This window comes from Microcaecilia unicolor, chromosome 9 (genome assembly GCF_901765095.1).
Source record: "Microcaecilia unicolor chromosome 9, aMicUni1.1, whole genome shotgun sequence".
Lineage (NCBI taxonomy): Eukaryota > Metazoa > Chordata > Amphibia > Gymnophiona > Siphonopidae > Microcaecilia > Microcaecilia unicolor.
Window position 1 is genome coordinate 24,899,233 of NC_044039.1, and position 17,445 is coordinate 24,916,677.

General features: G+C 43.2%; 1 protein-coding gene across 1 annotated transcript in view; it reads left to right on the forward strand.

Annotated features, from left to right (window-relative positions):
• The window catches only part of LOC115477790 (cilia- and flagella-associated protein 54-like), a 223,810-nt gene that overhangs the window by 162,165 nt on the left and 44,200 nt on the right, over positions 1-17,445 (forward strand). Inside the window, exons 39-40 of the mRNA XM_030214872.1 lie at positions 1,315-1,429; positions 7,888-7,977. Of these exons, the coding sequence (XP_030070732.1) occupies positions 1,315-1,429; positions 7,888-7,977 (205 nt within the window). The remainder of the gene's footprint in view (positions 1-1,314; positions 1,430-7,887; positions 7,978-17,445) is intronic.

The window sequence follows — 17,445 nt, forward strand, 5'->3', positions numbered from 1 at the left end:
TACTTTTCAAGATCCGTCTTTTACCTAGTTGACCACTATTTCTATTTCTGATTTTGGACATTTTGTGAAAAACCTCAAGAACTCCAGTAGCAAACATGGCAATTTTCAAACCAGAAAAGCATCCAATATTTTGTTTCGAAAATGGTCATTTGCTAGACGTTTTTGTGTTCATTTTCAAGAAGAAAACAACAACAACAACAACAAAGTCCAAGGGAAAACACACTAAAACAAGTCATTGGGATATATGAGGGGCCAGCATTCTTAGTAGACTGGCCACGCAAACATCCCATCAGAGCAGTGGGGCTCCCTAGGGTGCACTGCAGTAGACTTCACATAGAATGTCCCAGGTACACATCTCACCGTTACCCCCTTATATTGTATGAGGAGCCCTCCCGAACCCATCAAAACCTACTGTCCCCAACTGTACACAATTACAGTAGCCCTTATGCCTACAGGTGTCACCTAAATGTAGGTACAAAAAGTTTTTGTTGGGTTTCGGAGGGCTCACATGTACCAGTTAGAGTGGGGTATGGGTCTGGGTCCCCTTCTGTACAGTCCACTGACCACTAGGCTATTCCTGGGACCTGTCTGCTTCTGTAACAGGAATGACCATTATATATGAAGCTATCATAGAGCCTGGTGTGTACTGTCACATCTTAGGGGGTTGGGAGGGAGCCAGTGACAACTAGGGGAGTAACGGGGTTATGCCTTACTCCTTCTAGTGGTCATTTAGTCATTTGGGGCACCTTTTGGTCACATAGTCATGATTGAAACAGGTCTAGCCAAGAAGTCTTAATTTTGGCCCTAGACATTTTCATTTTGTTCCATTATTACAGAAAAATGTCTGTCTTTTGGTGCTAACCTTGTCCCACCTATGTCCTGCACAAAACATGCCCCCAACATACCCTCTTGAAATTTAGATGAACTGTGGAGAAAACCATCTAAAATCAGGCATTGAAAATCACATCTTGGATGTCTGCGAGAGAAAACTGTCCTGCTGTCAGCTTACGAATTTTTGGGGGGACTTTTTTTGTTTTAAAAATGAGCCCCTAAATCTCAGCTTTAGTACTGCACAGTCAGTATGTAAATTCAGCAACAGAATATTTTAACTAATTGGTTCGTCTAAGATGCCACCAGTCTTTTGTCAAGATTACTGTATAACATTTTGCCATGTGACCTGACCAGCTTTAATCACATCTTTGTCCTGCTCCCTTGCAGTTTTTTTGGTATGTTATACTCTGCTTTAATAAGAGGCTATACTTTTGGTTAGGGCATTGTGTAAAATAATCACTCACATTCTCTTTCTATTTGTAGACTGATAAGGAAGGCATATCTGGAGCTGGCACTGTTATATTTTCATCTAGCTTCTTTAGGTACAAATGAGAATACAGGAGTGGCTCCACCAAAATCGAGAATCATAAAGGAAACGGTAAATCTCCATATATGTAATTAATTAATTAATTAATTTCTTTTTAGTACATTTATATCACACAAGGGCGGGCTCAATGCGGCTTACACAATTACAAATGGTTACATTTCAGGACGGGTACAGGTATAAAGGAACCTATGGAAGGGGTAACAACATGTGGATAAAACAGGGGAGCAAGTCGAGGTAGGTGCAGTCGGGGGTCAGGTGGGTACGGCCGAAGTGAGGATGGCTAGGATGAAGTATTATCAGTTGGATAAGCAATCTTGAATAAATACATCTTTAAGGATGACCTGAAGAGCTGGTGGTCATCTATCTCCTTCAGCTGCCGCGGTAGAACATTCCAAGATTTTGTGCTGACGTATGAGAAGGTGGAAGCGAAAAGGAATTTGTACTTAACATTCTTGCAACTTGGAAAGTGTAAGTGGAGGAAGGATCGAGCGTTTCTAGAAGGAAGATGTTTCAAATGAACAATAAAGTTGATTTTATATATAGGGATTGATATATTTTAACCGTTTTGATATATTTTTTGATTTAGTGGTATATCATAATAGAAAAGATTATGAACATAACATGACATTATTTTAATAGTACTCAGCTTTGAGATATGCCACTTCAAAAACAATTTTTTATTTATGTATCAGACTTTTCTGTACTATCACTCCGAACCAGTACTCATCATGGTTCGTATAAAATTTCACCAAGTTAAAAAAATGAGGGGATTAAGGAGCAGTAAGAATATTTTCTTTGTGTTAATTGCATATGGAGATGTCTGGCCTACCCCCAAGAGATAACACGGAGGCTGTGTAGTTACCAAATGATAATTTGGGAAATTACTGTCTGATAACTGCAAAGTACACCAATGCCTGACTATGGTAAAGTCTAGCTTCCTCATTCTTCAGTAGTAGTTGAATCCCAGACCGTTGGGCCATTTAGGAAAAGCGATATTTCAGGGTAAGATGTCACTAGCTTGGATTGCAGCCAATCAACCAGGGGCGTAGCCAGACACCTAATTTTGGGTGGGCCTGGGCCCAAGATGGGTGGGCAGAAGAACTCCGCCTTGTCCCACAAGTGATTTGGTCTCTCCCTCTCTTGCCTGCATGCCATATGGTCTCTCAAACATCCCCCCTCCCCTGAATAACTTTTTAATAGCAGATTTTCACCAGCAGCGAGCAGCAACTAATACACACAGCTCATGTTGGCCCCACAGCCTTCCCTCTGATGCAACTTCCTGTTTCTGCTTAGATGGTAATACATCAGAGGGAAGGCTGTGGGGCCAGTGCGAGCAGTATGTATCAGTCGCTGCTTGCTGCAGGCGAAGATCTGCTATTTTCAAGGTATGCAGGAGGGACAGTTGTTGGGAGTTTTTGGCTGGTGGGGCTTGGGGATCCCTGCCAGCCACATCATAGATATGCTGCTACTGGGTGGGCCTGAGCCCAGAGTGGATGGGCCTGGGCCCACCTGGGCCTACCCTTGGCTACGCCACTGCAGTCAACTATAAATGGTTCACTATGGCCTTCAGTTTACAATTGAATTTCATACGTGTATAAAAGGCATTTAAAGGTGCATATCCTGGCTTTGTAAGATGGGGACCTAAACGTTTAAATGCTTGCAAATGGCAAGAGTAGGACAAGGGTGTGGTAGACATTTATTTTCCATTTTCCATGGTCGTTCTTTGTGAGGGTTTGTTTGAGAAGGAGCGATTTGAGGATTTTGTGGAATCTAGTATATTCCTGTATATTTCATATTTTGGGTGGTCAGGAGTTCCACCATTTCGTTCCTAGGTAAGTGAAGTCTGCAGAGCGGACAGTTTTGTAAATCACTTTTTTGCAATTTGGGAGGTGTAGTCTGAGATAGTTTCTTGCCTCATATTTAGTGTTTCTTTGAGGTAAGTTTATTAATGGTACCATATAATCTGGAGCTGTGCCATTCAGGATTTGAAAGATAAAGGTACATAATTTGAAGGTGATTCTTGCTTTGATGGGAAACCAGTGTAATTTGATTAATAAAGGGGAGGCACGTTCAAAATGAGAGATTCTATATATGAACCTGGCTGCAGTGTTTTGAGCTGTTTCAAGTTTCTTTAACAGGTACTTCTTACAGCCAGCACATATGGCATTACAATAATCAAATTGGGATAATGTTAATGATTGTACCAATAGTCGGAATGTTTCTGATGAGAAATAGGGTCTGATCCTTTTTAGTTTCCAAAGACACTTGAAAGATTTTGTGATTACTGAGGAAACTTGAGTATCAAATGTTAAATGTTTGTCTATAATTATACCTAGAATTTTCAGATTATTGTCAATGGGGAATGAAGTGTTGTCAATTGTGAAACTGTTGTAGTTGTTTTGGTCAAACAGATTGGTAATGTACACCATCTTCCACTGTGCTGAAGGCTTTTCATCCTGCCTGTTTTCCCAGTCACAGTATGAAGTGGAAACAATTCTTGCAGAGGCAGGCAAGTGAAACACATCTCACACATTCACCATATGATGTATTCGGCATGTCTTTGAGAATCTCATCTTCTGCTATGGCTTCCAGCCAACTTGCATGGTTGCCTTCTTCTGGCTTGTCTGAAGATGTTTATACTAAATTTTGGTGAAGGTTAAGTAGACTATAGACACCATCGAGGATCACGGTTTGATCATGGGTTTCCTTTGTTACGACAGCTGTGTTATAAGAACATAACATAAGAACATAAGAATAGCCATACTGGTCCATCTATCCTAGTATCCTACTTCCAGCAGTAGCCAATCCAGGTCACAAGTACCTGACAGAATTCCTTATAGTAACAACATTCCATGCTACTGATCCCAAGGACAAGCTGTGGCTTTCCCCATGTCTATCTCAATAACAGACTGTGGACTTTTCCTCCAGGAACTTGTCCAAACCTTTTTTTAAACCCAGATATCACATCCTCTGGCAATGAGTTCCAGAGTTTAACTGTTCGTTGAGTGAAATAATATTTCCTCCTGTTCATTTTAAAGGATCTTCCTTGAGTGTCCCCTAGTCTTTGTATTTTTTGAAAGAGTAAAAAAATCGATTTACGTTTCTCCCTTCTACGCCGTTTTGTAGACCTCTTTCATATCCCACTCAGCCGTCTCTTTTCAAAGCTGAAGAGTCCTAACCTCATAAGCCTTTCCTCATATGAGAGGAGTTCCACCCCCTTAATCATTTTGATCGCTCTTCTTCTTATTATTTATTTGTTGCATTTGTATTCCACATTTTCCCACCTATTTGCAGGCTCGATGTGGCTTACATAATGCCGTAATGGCGATTGCCATTTCCGGATTGAGAAATACAAAATGGTTATTAAGTGACAGAGTAGGTTAAGCAATCAGGTGTAGCGAGTTCATTCCTGGAATTAGAAGTAGAGAGGTATAACGATAAAGTTCATTGGTGCCAAAGTACAGTTAAGCAATCCAGTGTCGAGAGTTCGGTTTTGTCCCGTTCTGGTATGGGTTTGGTTGTCTGGTATTTAGGATGGATCATTGTGGTATGCCTTTTCGAACAAGTTGGTTTTTAATAACTTTCGGAAGTTAGTTAGGTCGTGTATTGTTTTGATGGCAGTCGGCAGGGCATTCCATAGTTGCGCGCTTATATAGGAGAAGCTGGATGCATATGTTGATTTATATTTTAGTCCTTTGCAGCTAGGGTAATGAAGATTCAGGAACGTGCATGCTGATCTTTTTGCATTTCTGGTTGGTAAGTCTATGAGGTTTATCATGTAGACCGGGCCTTTGCCATGAATGATTTTATGAACCAGGGTACAGAGTTTGAATGCAATATGCTCTTTTAGTGGGAGCCAGTGTAGTTTTTCTCTTAGGGGTTTGGCGCTTTCGTATTTCATTTTTCCAAATATAAGTCTGACTGCGGTGTTTTGGGCGATTTGGAGTTTCTTAATGATTTGTTCTTTGCATCCGGCATAGATTGCATTGCAGTAGTCTAGGTGGCTTAGCACCGTTGATTGTATCAGGCAGCGGAATAGTTTCCTTGGGAAGAAAGGTTTTACTTTTTTGAGTTTCCACATTGAGTGGAACATTTTCTTTGTTGTATTTTTCGGTTGGCTTTCTAGTGTGAGATTTCGGTCGATTGTGACTCCAAGGATTTTCAGGCTATCTGAAACAGGGAGGGTGTAGTCTGGGGTGTTTATGGTAGTAGGTTTGTTCGTATTATATTGTGACGAGAGGATGAGACACTGTGTTTTTTCTGCGTTGAGTTTTAATTGAAATGCATCCGCCCATGAATTCATGATTTGGAGACTGTTTGATTTCGTTTGTGATTTCAGTTAGATCGTGTTTGAACGGGATGTAAATCATGACATCATCTGCGTAAATGTAAGGGTTGAAGCCATGGATAGATAGAGATTTGGCTAGAGGTGTCATCATTAGGTTGAAGAGGGTCGGTGAGAGCGGTGATCCCTGGGGTACTCCACATTCTGGTTTCCATGGTGGTGTTGTGCTCGAATTTGATATCACTTGGTATGTTCTTGCGGTTAGGAAGCCCTTGATCCAACTAAGTACTCTTCCCCCGATCCCAAAGTATTCTAGGGTGTTTAGTAGTATTTTGTGGTTTACCATGCCGAACACATGGTAACCTTTTCTAATTCTGCTTTATCTATTTTTAAGATACAGCGGCCAGAATTGTATACAGTACTCAGTGTGGTTGCAACATAGAGCGATACAGAGGAATTATAATATTCTTTCTTATTTTCTATCCTTTTCATAGTAATGTAGTTTAGGTCTGCTGAATAGTAAGCCTACATTAAATGTATATTGGAGGCAGTAGACAGTGTTTACCAATGTACATTTAGTGCTGCTGAATATAAGTATTAATTCAAATGCTGCAACCAGCATTTAAAATATTGAGTGTTGCCACTGAATATTACCTGCACAGTAATTCGAGGAAATGGAGATGATGAAAACAGATTTTCTTAATGAATAAAACTTTGCTGGTTTTTGCACAAATAATTTTGTATTTGCAAAGGGCCAAATTCTTTATATGGCGCCTGAAAAATCGGCACAGAAAAACTACACACAGCACTATTCTATAAACTACGCCTAAAGTTAGGCGCACTTTATAGAATATGCACATGTGTCATTCTTGTGCCTGAAATTTAGGCGCACCCATTTAGGCCACCTAAAACCAGGACTAAATACCTGCGCCTGTTAGGTGCAGATCGGGTGTATTCCGTAACAGTGCGCATAGTTTTAGGAATGCCCACAGCCCATCCATTCCACACCTGTGGCCATACCCCCTTTTTGGATGTGCGCATTAGAATTTACATGCACCGTGTTATAGAATATGCCTATAAGGTTGTGCGTGAAAATTTTAAAGACAATTAGTGCTGCTAATTGGTTAACTAACAATTAACGGTTCTGATTGGCTTGTTAATTAAGTTGTGCACGCAATTTGGCGCCATATATAGAATTCAGAGGAAAGTCAATTACAAATATTATGCAAAATTACTAATGAACTGAAGAATTATGTAAATCTGCTCATTGGCAGTTTTGGCACAGAAAAATTACATGCAGAAAATCATGGAAATCGGACTTCACTGTTAAAAAAACTGCAAAACTTTTGAATCCAATACACTATACAGTTTCAGGCAATATACCCAGTAGAGCAACGGAAGTATGAAGCTTTTCCTCTCAGCACCTCAAAAAGATTTGTGAAAGTGATTTCAATGTGTTTTTGATTCATGTCTAGTTCTGTTTCACAACCATATACAGTGAATCATATTCCTATATTTGCACACTAATGGCAACATTAGCTAGGGGTGGCCCAACCATTAGGCCGCCTCAGGCGGCACTCATCAGGAGCGGCAACTCAAAGGGGCGGCATCTCCCCCTTCGCGGTGTTTTTCCTCACGGTGACATTCCAAACCCATCAGCGGCAGCAATTCCCATACGCTGCCCTGCCGCCACCGGCACCCGCCTCTTCCGTTTACTGTGACTGCCTCTCTAATATAACTTCCTGTTTCGTCAGAGGCTCAGGCAGCCGCAGTAAAGGGAAGAGGCGAGTGCTGGGGGTGGCAGGGCAGCGTATGGGAATCGCTGCCAGGTTTGGAACGTCACTATGAGGTAAAACGTCACGAATGGGGGGGGGGGGGGGGGCGCATGTTATCTCCACCTTAGGTGGCATCTTGCCTTGGGCCGGCCCTGACATTATCGCATGGCCATTAATTAAAAAAAAAAAAAAGGAAAATCAGCCACTTTACTGCTGCAGTAAAAATGGCCTTAGTGCATGGGGAAAACCCGTATAAAAACACACTAAGGCCGCTTTTTACCCCTATGCAAATAACTGAGAGATTTAATTAAGCTTTTAAAAATATGTGAATTATGCTTCTAGTGGACTTTATCCTGAATCCAAACTTCTTCACCCATTCCTAATATGTTGTTGCTATTGTTTGTTAAACTATTGTTATAGGTTATGGACAATGATTTTTGTTTTTTCAGACTAATACAATCAATGAAAATGAGGTAACTCTTAGCAAATCAGAAATATGCAGACTGAAGGCCTGGATTGCAATAAGAGCTGCTACACAGGTATGAGTGAAATACCATGTACAGGCTTGTTTTCTAAGCTGTGTTTAATTGCTGTTAATGCACGTTAAATCATGTTAATATGGCTTTTAATGCAAAATAAACCAGGCTCAATATGCAGCAAAAATAAAACATCCATCATATGCAAATTATTTGCATTTGTAGGTAAAAGGGTTAAGGTGACTTACTTTCTGTTGACCCTGAAAAGTTAACTGCATCTCTAGAAGTATAGTGGAGGAGTGGCCTAGTGGTTAGGGTGGTGGACTTTAGTCCTGAGGAACTGAGTTTGATTCCCGGCACAGGCAGCTCCTTGTGACTCTGGGCAAGTCACTTAACCCTCCATTGCCCCATGTAAGCCGCATTGAGCCTGCCATGAGTGGGAAAGCGCAGGGTACAAATGTAACAAAAATAAAATAGATACTATTGGAGATTCTACATGGAATGTTGCTATTCCACTAGCAACATTCCATGTAGAAGGCTGCGCAGGCTTCTGTTTCTGTGAGTCTGACGTCGTGCAGGACGTCAGACTCACAGAAGCAGAAGCCTGCGCGGCCACATTGGTGATCTGCGACTTCTACATGGAATGTTGGTAGTGGAATAGCAACATTCTATGTAGATTCTCAAATAGTAGCAACAGTGGAGGAGTGGCCTAGTGGTTAGGGTGGTGGACTTTGGTCCTGAGGAACTGAGTTCGATTCCCGGCACAGGCAGCTCCTTGTGACTCTGGGCAAGTCACTTAACCCTCCATTGCCCCATGTAAGCCGCATTGAGCCTGCCATGAGTGGGAAAGTGCGGGGGTACAAATGTAACAAAAAAAAAAAATAGTTACTGTTGTCCCATTCGATCCCTTAAGTGGGAGACAGTGTACCTGGGACAATATTAAAGGGTGGCAGCTGAAAACAAATTGCACTCCATTGCCCCCTTCTGATACAAATTGGGCCAATGGCCCTCCATCCTCTGACCCTTTATCAAGGAACTCCCCTTACCCGGGGAGCTCTTAAGTCCCTATTTGGCTGGTGCCCCAAACAGCATCCTCCATAACCTAGTGCAGGGCAAAAGTGTTGATTAGAAGCCCCCCCCCCCCCCCCCCCCCACCAGTAAGGCTCATTCTTCTATGTTCCTAGCCCTGCTCCCTTCACCACAAAGATTCTAAGTCTGTGGCCCAGGATCCAGTCTTCACCTCCACCAAACCCTTGTCCGAACCAAATTAACTCCTATAATCTTTAAGTCCTTAGTGACACTTGCTCCTGTCTGGATGCCCCCATTTTTCAAAAATTGGGTTCAGACACACGAATCATTGTGGCATCCAGGGTAGGAGCAAATGGGGATCACTCCTGCCCACCAAGGATTTTTATAGTCAAATTGGGGTTTGACAGGGGGCTGGATCTTGAATCCTAGACCAGACACTTAGGTTCCTTGTGGGAGGCAGGGCTGGTAAAATGGAGGGGGCGAGCCACTTCTATACTTTTTGCCACACTAGGGGGAGAGGCACTATTTGGCCCGCTGACCCACTAGCCTAATTAATATTTGTATGAGGGGTGGACTTGACAAGGCCAGATCCATTCTAAGAGAACACCAGGGCCATCTACAACAACCCCCTTTTTCTGCTAGTTGAGCTCCTCCAGTATTCATCAGCCCCTAGGACTTGAAGCATGGATGATTCAGGAGAGAGGAATGAACACCAGACTTTGAACAGATGTGGAGGCAGGAGAAGAACTGTGTGTCGAACCAAGTCCAAAAGGCAGGCAAAGACAGCATCTAGGAAAAGGCAGAAGTCGCGGCAGGCAGAACAGGTTCAAGGTCAGGACTCAGGCAGAAGTCAGATGCCAAAAGTCAGTAGCGAATAAGGCAGTCAGAGCTCTCACGGGAGATCTGTCCGAGGACAGAGAGGGTTGGGAGTTTCAGGATTATTTAAGTACAGGGAGCCAGAGTGTGCTTTGTACAGTTAGCCCATAAGATATTCAGAAGACCAATCGGGTATAAAAGACAGGGAGGCCTGAGCTCATTTCATATGAAGGGCCTGGCTCCTAGGGTGTAAGTTTATGTCATAACTAAACTACCGGTATAAGGAGGCGGGCGATTTTGTGTTTAAATGTCACCTGCCCCATTAATGGGAAAAAAATATCATTTTTTAAAATTGTCTTTGAAAAAATACACACACGGATTTGTACCTGCTTATTGTGGGACTGCTTTTTCAGTGAAAACTTAAATGTATTCTTTTAAATATACAGATGTACGCCAGGGGCGGACTGACCATTTGGGCAACTGTACAGTGCCTGAGGGCCCAGAGGCTCCAGGGGGCCCAGAGGCTCTGCCCGGTTGCCTTTGCCCGCCGCTGCCTCTGTCCTGTGCCAACTCTGCGGTTTAAAATGGTGGCCGCAAACTCTCGCGAGACTACCATGAGAGGGCGTAGACATCATTTTAAACTGTGGAGCCACGCGGGCAGCAGCAGCAGGGATGGAAGAAGGTGGGAAGGGAGATCATAAGTACTTAAGCATCGCCATGCTGGGACAGACCAATGGTCCATCGAGCCCAGCACCCTGTCACTGACGACAGCGGCCAAAAGAACAAGCAATTTGTCCCGGCCATCCTAGAAATACTGTATTATTCCCTCATCCATTCAATAACATTCTATGGCTTTTTCCTCCAGGAAGCCGTCCAACGCTTTTTTGAAGTCCGCTAAGTTAACCGCCTTAACCACTTTTTCTGGCAGCGAATCCCAGAGTTTATCTACGCATTGAGTGAAGTAAAATTTCCTCCGATTCGTTTTAAAAATTTACCACACTGCAGCTTCATCGCAGGCCCCCTTGTCCTAGTATTTTTGGAAAGCATAAACAGACGCTCCACATCGACCCGTTCCATTCCACTCATTATCTTAAAGACCTCTATCATATCTCCCCTCAGCCGCCTTTTCTCTAAGCTGAAGAGCCCCAGCCTCTTCAGCCTATCCTGATAGGGAAGTCGTCCCATCCCCTGTATCATCTTTGTCACCCTTCTCTGCACCTTCTCCAATTCCACTATGTCTTTTTTGAGGTGCGGCGACCAGAATTGAACACAATACTCAAGGTGCGGTCGCACCATGGAGCAATACAACAGCAGAATAATATCCTTATTTTTGTTTTCAATCCCTTTCCTAATGATACCCAACATTCTATTTGCTTTCCTAGCTGCTGCAGCACATTGAGCAGAAGTTTTAAACGTATCATCAACGATGACACCTAGATCCCTTTCTCGGTCCGTGACTCCCAATGCTGAATCTTGCATGACATAGTTATAGTTTGGGTTCCTCTTTCCCACATGCATCACTTTGCACTTGTTCACATTAAACGTCATCTGCCATTTAGACGCCCAGACTCCCAGTCTCGTAAGGTCCTCTTGTATTTTTTCACAATCTTCCTGCGATTTGACTACTTTGAATAACTTTGTGTCATCGGCAAATTTGATTACCTCACTAGTTACTTCCATCTCTAGGTCATTTATGAATATGTTAAAAAGCAGAGGTCCCAGCACCGATCCCTGAGGGACCCCGCTAACTACCCTTCTCCATTGCAAATATTGACCTTTTAGTCCTACTCTCTGTTTCCTATCTTTCAACCAGTTTTTAATCCACAGTAAGACACTACCCCCTATCCCATGTCCCTCTAATTTCCTCTGTAGTCTTTCATGAGGGACCTTATCAAACGCCTTCTGAAAATCTAGATACACAATATCAACCAGCTACCTTTGTCCACATGTTTGTTTACCCCGTCAAAGAAATGCAGCAGATTGGTGAGGCAAGACTTCCCTTCGCTAAATCCATGTTGACTTTGTCCCATTAGTCCATGCTTTTGAACGTGCTCTGTAATTTTGTTCTTGATTATAGTCTCTACCATTTTGCCTGGCACCAACGTCAGATTCACCGGTCTATAATTTCCCGGGTCTCCTCTGGAACCTTTTTTAAATATTGGCGTTACATTGGCCACCCTCCAATCTTCCGGTACCACGCTCGATTTTAAGGATAAATTACAAATCAATAACAGTAGCTCTGCCAGCTCATTTTTTTAGTTCTATCAGTACCCTAGGGTGAATACCACCCGGTCCAGGAGATTTGCTACTCTTCAGTTTGCAGAACTGCTCCATTATGTCTTCCAAATTTACAGATATTTCAATATGTTTTCTGACTCTTCAGCTTTGACGAGTCCGGCACCGGTGTCCCACCCAAATCTTCCTCGGTGAAGACCGAAGCAAAGAACTCATTAAGTTTTTCTGCTATTTCTTTGTTTTCCTTGATCGCCCCTTTTACACCCTGGTCATTCAGCGATTCTTTTGCCGGTTTCCTGCTTTTAATGTATCTAAAAAAATTTTTACTATCAGTTTTCGCCTCTATCGCTATCTTTCTTTCAAAATCCCTCTTTGCCTTTCTTATCAGCGCTTTGCATCTGACTTGACATTCCTTATGCCGCTTCTTATTTTCCTCATTTGGTTCCTTCTTCCATTTTCTGAAGGATTCCTTTTTAGCTCCAATAGCCTCCTTTACCTCACTTTTTAACCACGCCGGCTGTTGTTTGGTTTTCCGTCCTCCTTTTCTGATAAGTGGAATATGTTTGGCCTGGGCCACCAGGATGGTGTTTTTGAACAGCATCCATGCTGTTGTAGGACTTTCTGCTGGACATGTAGGAAGGTAAGGGCTGCGGGGACGGTGATAGCATGTGTGTGGGGCAGCGGTAGCGTGTGTGTGGGGGGCAGGGGTGGCACGGGGTGGCAGCGGTGGCGGTGGGAGGGCAGAGTACTCTTGGTGCCCAGAGGTCCAGAGTACTCTGTCTGCCCCTGATGTACACACACAAGAGCACTGCCCCTGGGAACTCCTACCCAAAACACATATAAATTTACACACATATATGCTACATAATTTCATGCACAAATATATGTTTGCCAATTTTCAAAAGCCCATGTCAATAGATTTTTAATAAGATACAGGGTCATTTGATGGCAATTACATAAGTACATAAGCATTGCCATACTGGGAAAGACCAAAGGTCCATCAAGCCCAGCATCCTGTTTACAACAGTGGCCAATCCAGATCCCGAAAAAGTACAAAACATTTTATATTGCTTATCCCAGAAATAGTGGATTTTCACCAAGTCCATTTAATAACAGTCTATGGACTTTTCCTTTAGGAAGCCGGCCAAACCTTTTTTTAAACTCCGCTAAGCTAACCGCTTTTACCACATTCTCTGGCAACAAATTCCAGAGTTTTCAAATAGATTTTCGGCAGCTTCTTTTTCTTTTACCCTGACTGCCCTTTGCCTCCTGTTTTATTTTTGTAAACGTCTTAGATGCCTATGTGCAGGCCTTTGGTGGTAACTCAAATGTATGCAATAAATAAATAATAAATGGTCTTTGCCTTAAAGCGAATGGGGACAGACTTAAAGATCTCAATATGTACCCCTTGGACGAAAGTCGGGAGAGGGGAGATATGATAGAGACTTTTACCTATGTGGCGTAAATGCACAGGAGGCAAGTGTCTTTCATTTGAAATGAAGCTCTGAAGTGAGAGGGCATAGGATGAAGGTGAAAGGGGACAGATTCAGGAGTAACCTGAGGAAATACTTTTTCATGGAAAGAGTGATGAATTCGTGGAATGGCCTCCCAGTGTAAGTGGTGGAGACGAAGACTGCACGAGCAGTGCCGTAGCGAGGGCAGCTGACACCCGGGGTGGGTCGCCGCTGCGCACCCTCCCCCCCCGGAGCGCATGCTTACTTGAAGCGAGGGGTGGGCGAGAGGGCCGATCCGCCCCCGAGTGCACGTCGCTGGGCGCTGCGTCGGCTCCGCTGGTTCCTTGCTGTCTCTGCCCCGGAACAGGAAGTAACCTGTTACGGGGCAGAGAAAGCAGTGAACCAGCAGAGTCAACACCCCCCCCCCCCCCCAGCGGCATGCACCCGGGGCAGACCGCCCCACTGCCCCCCCTTCCTACGCCACTGCACTTGAGTACAAGAAAGTATGGGACAAGCCCATCGGATCTCCAGGGGAGAGAAAGGGATAGTAGATTGGATGGATGGGCAGACTGGAAAGGCCATATGGCCTTTATCTGTCTTCGTTTTTCTCTCCCTTAGCACACAGGCTTTAATCGTGGAGTGGCCTAGTGATTAGAGCATCGGTCTTGCAATCCCGAGGTGGCCGGTTCAAATCCCACTGCTGCTCCTTGTGATCTTGGGCAAGTCACTTAATCCTCCATTGCCTCAGGTACAAACTTAGATTGTGAGCCCTCCTGGGACAGAGAAATATCCAGAGTACCTGAATGTAACTCACCTTGAGCTACTACTGAAAAAGGTGTGAACAAACTCCAAATAAATTATTTGAGCAACTATCTGAGATTTTACATGGAATGTTGCTACTATTTCTATATGGAATGTTGATATTATCTGAGAGTCTATATGGAATGTGCTACTATTTGAGATTCTGCATGGAATGTTGCTATAGTGGAGGAGTGGCCTAGTGGTTAGAGCACCGGTCTTGCAATCCAGAGGTGGCCGGTTCAAATCCCACTGCTGCTCCTGGTGATCTTGGGCAAGTCACTTAATCCTCCATTGTCTCAGGTACAAACTTAGATTGTGAGCTCTCCTGGGACAGAGAAATATCCAGAGTACCTGAATGTAACTCACCTTGAGCTACTACTGAAAAAGGTGTGAGCAAAATCCAAATAAATAAATGTAATTTCTGTAATCTGATGAAAGTGGATATCTAGAAGAATGTTATTCATAGTGAAAGATTATATATTGAAAATGTAATCATGTATTACTTTACTTTTGAAATATTTTATTAGTAAATACATCTGAAAAGTGTAGTAATACTAACATTATTGTATTCCATTATCAAAGACATTTGCCATCTGAACCATTAATATGCACTGTGCATTTTTTATTCTGCTATACACTGCTGTTTACATGGGGAAGGCAATTTTAAAGCAATGTACACAAACGATAATCAGCTCTTTGAAATTTACCCTTCCTCAATACAGTCAAGTTTTGCACTTTGTGAGACAGCATTCCTGGGAGCATTTAGGTTGGAGGAGAATGCATTTTCATATCTTTGCACATAAAATTCTATTTACAGAAAAAGCAGGTGCAAGTGATTATACAGACTTTGCACAGTGGTAAGTTTCAAAGTGAAAGAACATGCTTGCATTTGCTTTCAAAATTGATGCAAAGCTCACAGGTAAGATGTATATGTGATCTTTGACCCAATGCAAACAATTTGAAAATTGTCCTCATTTATACCAGTTCATTCCTCCCTATGATGGTGGCTTCAAATAGAATACCTTATAATTGACTGTCCCTTTCACCTTCCTCTGCCTCAGCTCACTCTGACCATACGTGTGTCATCAATAGGCTGGGGAGCTCACTTGTGCATCTGGAAAATCCAAGGTTTGTAGGACACATATGAACACACTCTGCAAATAAATCTTTTAAAGTTCAAGACCGTTTTCAACACCCTTCTCCTTGCATTTACTCCCAAATTATTCTCATCAGAACAGACAATCAAGTTACCTTGTTCTACATAACCAAACAAGGCGGATCGGACTCCTTACGCTTCTGCCGAGAAGCATTAAAGATCGAGGGACCGATGTTCAGCTTGCGGGAGGCAGCCCACATAAGCGTCACGGTCAGCGCTGACCTCGGATATTCAATGCCGAGCTATTTCCGGTGACCAGCATTGAATATCCAGTTTCATTTTTGGCCATCGGAACTTAACCGGTTAAGCAGATATTCAACGCTAACCAGTTAAGTTCCTAGCGGTTAATGATAGGACTGCTGTTTACGCCGTCCTATTTAACCGCTTAATCCAGCGCTGAATATCAGCATCTTTCGATATAGCTGGTTAGCCACTATGCGCTAACCATGAATATTCAGCAGAGATAAACTGCTGGCTCCCACTGAATATTAGCGGTTAACCGGCTAAATGCTATTAAATCAGCCAGGAGACGGTTAAATAGCACTGACTGTCAGGGGGCTGGGATCTAGAGTTACAAAATGGTATATCTTGTCAAGCCGCTTGCCTTCCTACCAATCAAAATCAAAATTGGACTCCCTGAGCCACAAACTGAACTCAGTTCCACCGTAATAGGGGGCTTCTTCAAACCCATCCAAAATCTTTGCATAATATTTCAGAGTTTCATTTCAACCAAACTATGATTCTCCCTATGTTTCCCCTTCCTCCTCGCTCTATGCAAACAGAGTTTTCCTTTCACACCCTAGACTGCAGTTGTGCATTGCTGTACTACCTGGACCACACAACAGACATCAGGAAGTTTTCACAATTATTCATTACATTTAATCCAAAGAATCCTGGCTATCGTGCTTTTAAGCATCTTTTAGCCAACTGGATATCAGACTACATTTCTACAACCCCTAGATTGCTTAGGCCCACATCAGTTCCACACAAAAGCAGCCTCCGTAGCAAACATCAAAACAGCGTCCATCACTGATATTTGCAAGGCTGTGACTTGGGCTACAGTGTAAGCATTACTGCTTGGACTTGTCATTGTCCCAAGATGCAGCGTTCGACCAAGCAGGCCTCAGAAATCTTTTTTGCTTCATGCTGACCCTTGCATGTTTCTTAACCTCCTCCCATTTAACTAACACCTAGCTACCACAGTACCATCCAAAGGTGGCCCTCAACTTGAGACTCACCTTTGGCTGTGGTTGCGTTTCCTTACTCTGTCAATGGAGAAAGCAAAGTTGCTTTCCTGTAACAGGAGATCTCTGTAGAATGCAGGGGAATGCAACCACACTCGCTCACAACCTATCTTCTAAAAAAAAAAAAAAAAAAGAATCTACATATCATTGGGTACATAAGTAATGCCACACTGGGAAAAGACCAAGGGTCCATCGAGCCCAGCATCCTGTCCACGACAGCGGCCAATCCAGGCCAAGGGCACCTGGCAAGCTTCCCAAATGTACAAACATTCTATACATGTTATTCCTGGAATTGTGGATTTTTCCCAAGTCCATTTAGTAGCGGTTTATTGACTTGTCCTTTAGGAAACCATCCAACCCCTTTTTAAACTCTGCTAAGCTAACCGCCTTCACCACTTTCTGTGGCAACGAATTCCAGAGTTTAATTATACGTTGGGTGAAGAATTTTCTCCAATTTGTTTTAAATTTACTACACTGTAGTTTCATCACATGCCCCCTAGTCCTAGTATTTTTGGAAAGCGTGAACAGACGCTTCACATCCACCTGTTCCACTCCACTCATTAATTTATATACCTCTATCATGTCTCCCCTCAGCCGTCTCTTCTCCAAGCTGAATAGCCCTAGCCTCCTCCATTACTGCTAGCTTTGTAGAACTGAGTGGGAGGAGGGAGTCTGCGGCAGCATGGGAATCCCCGCACATGCTCGGAGATATCAAGTCTTGATGTCTTTGAGCAAGGAAAGCGATCTGCACCAAGGCTCTTTCTGGTGATATCACCTTTGAGCGTGGCTGCATTCC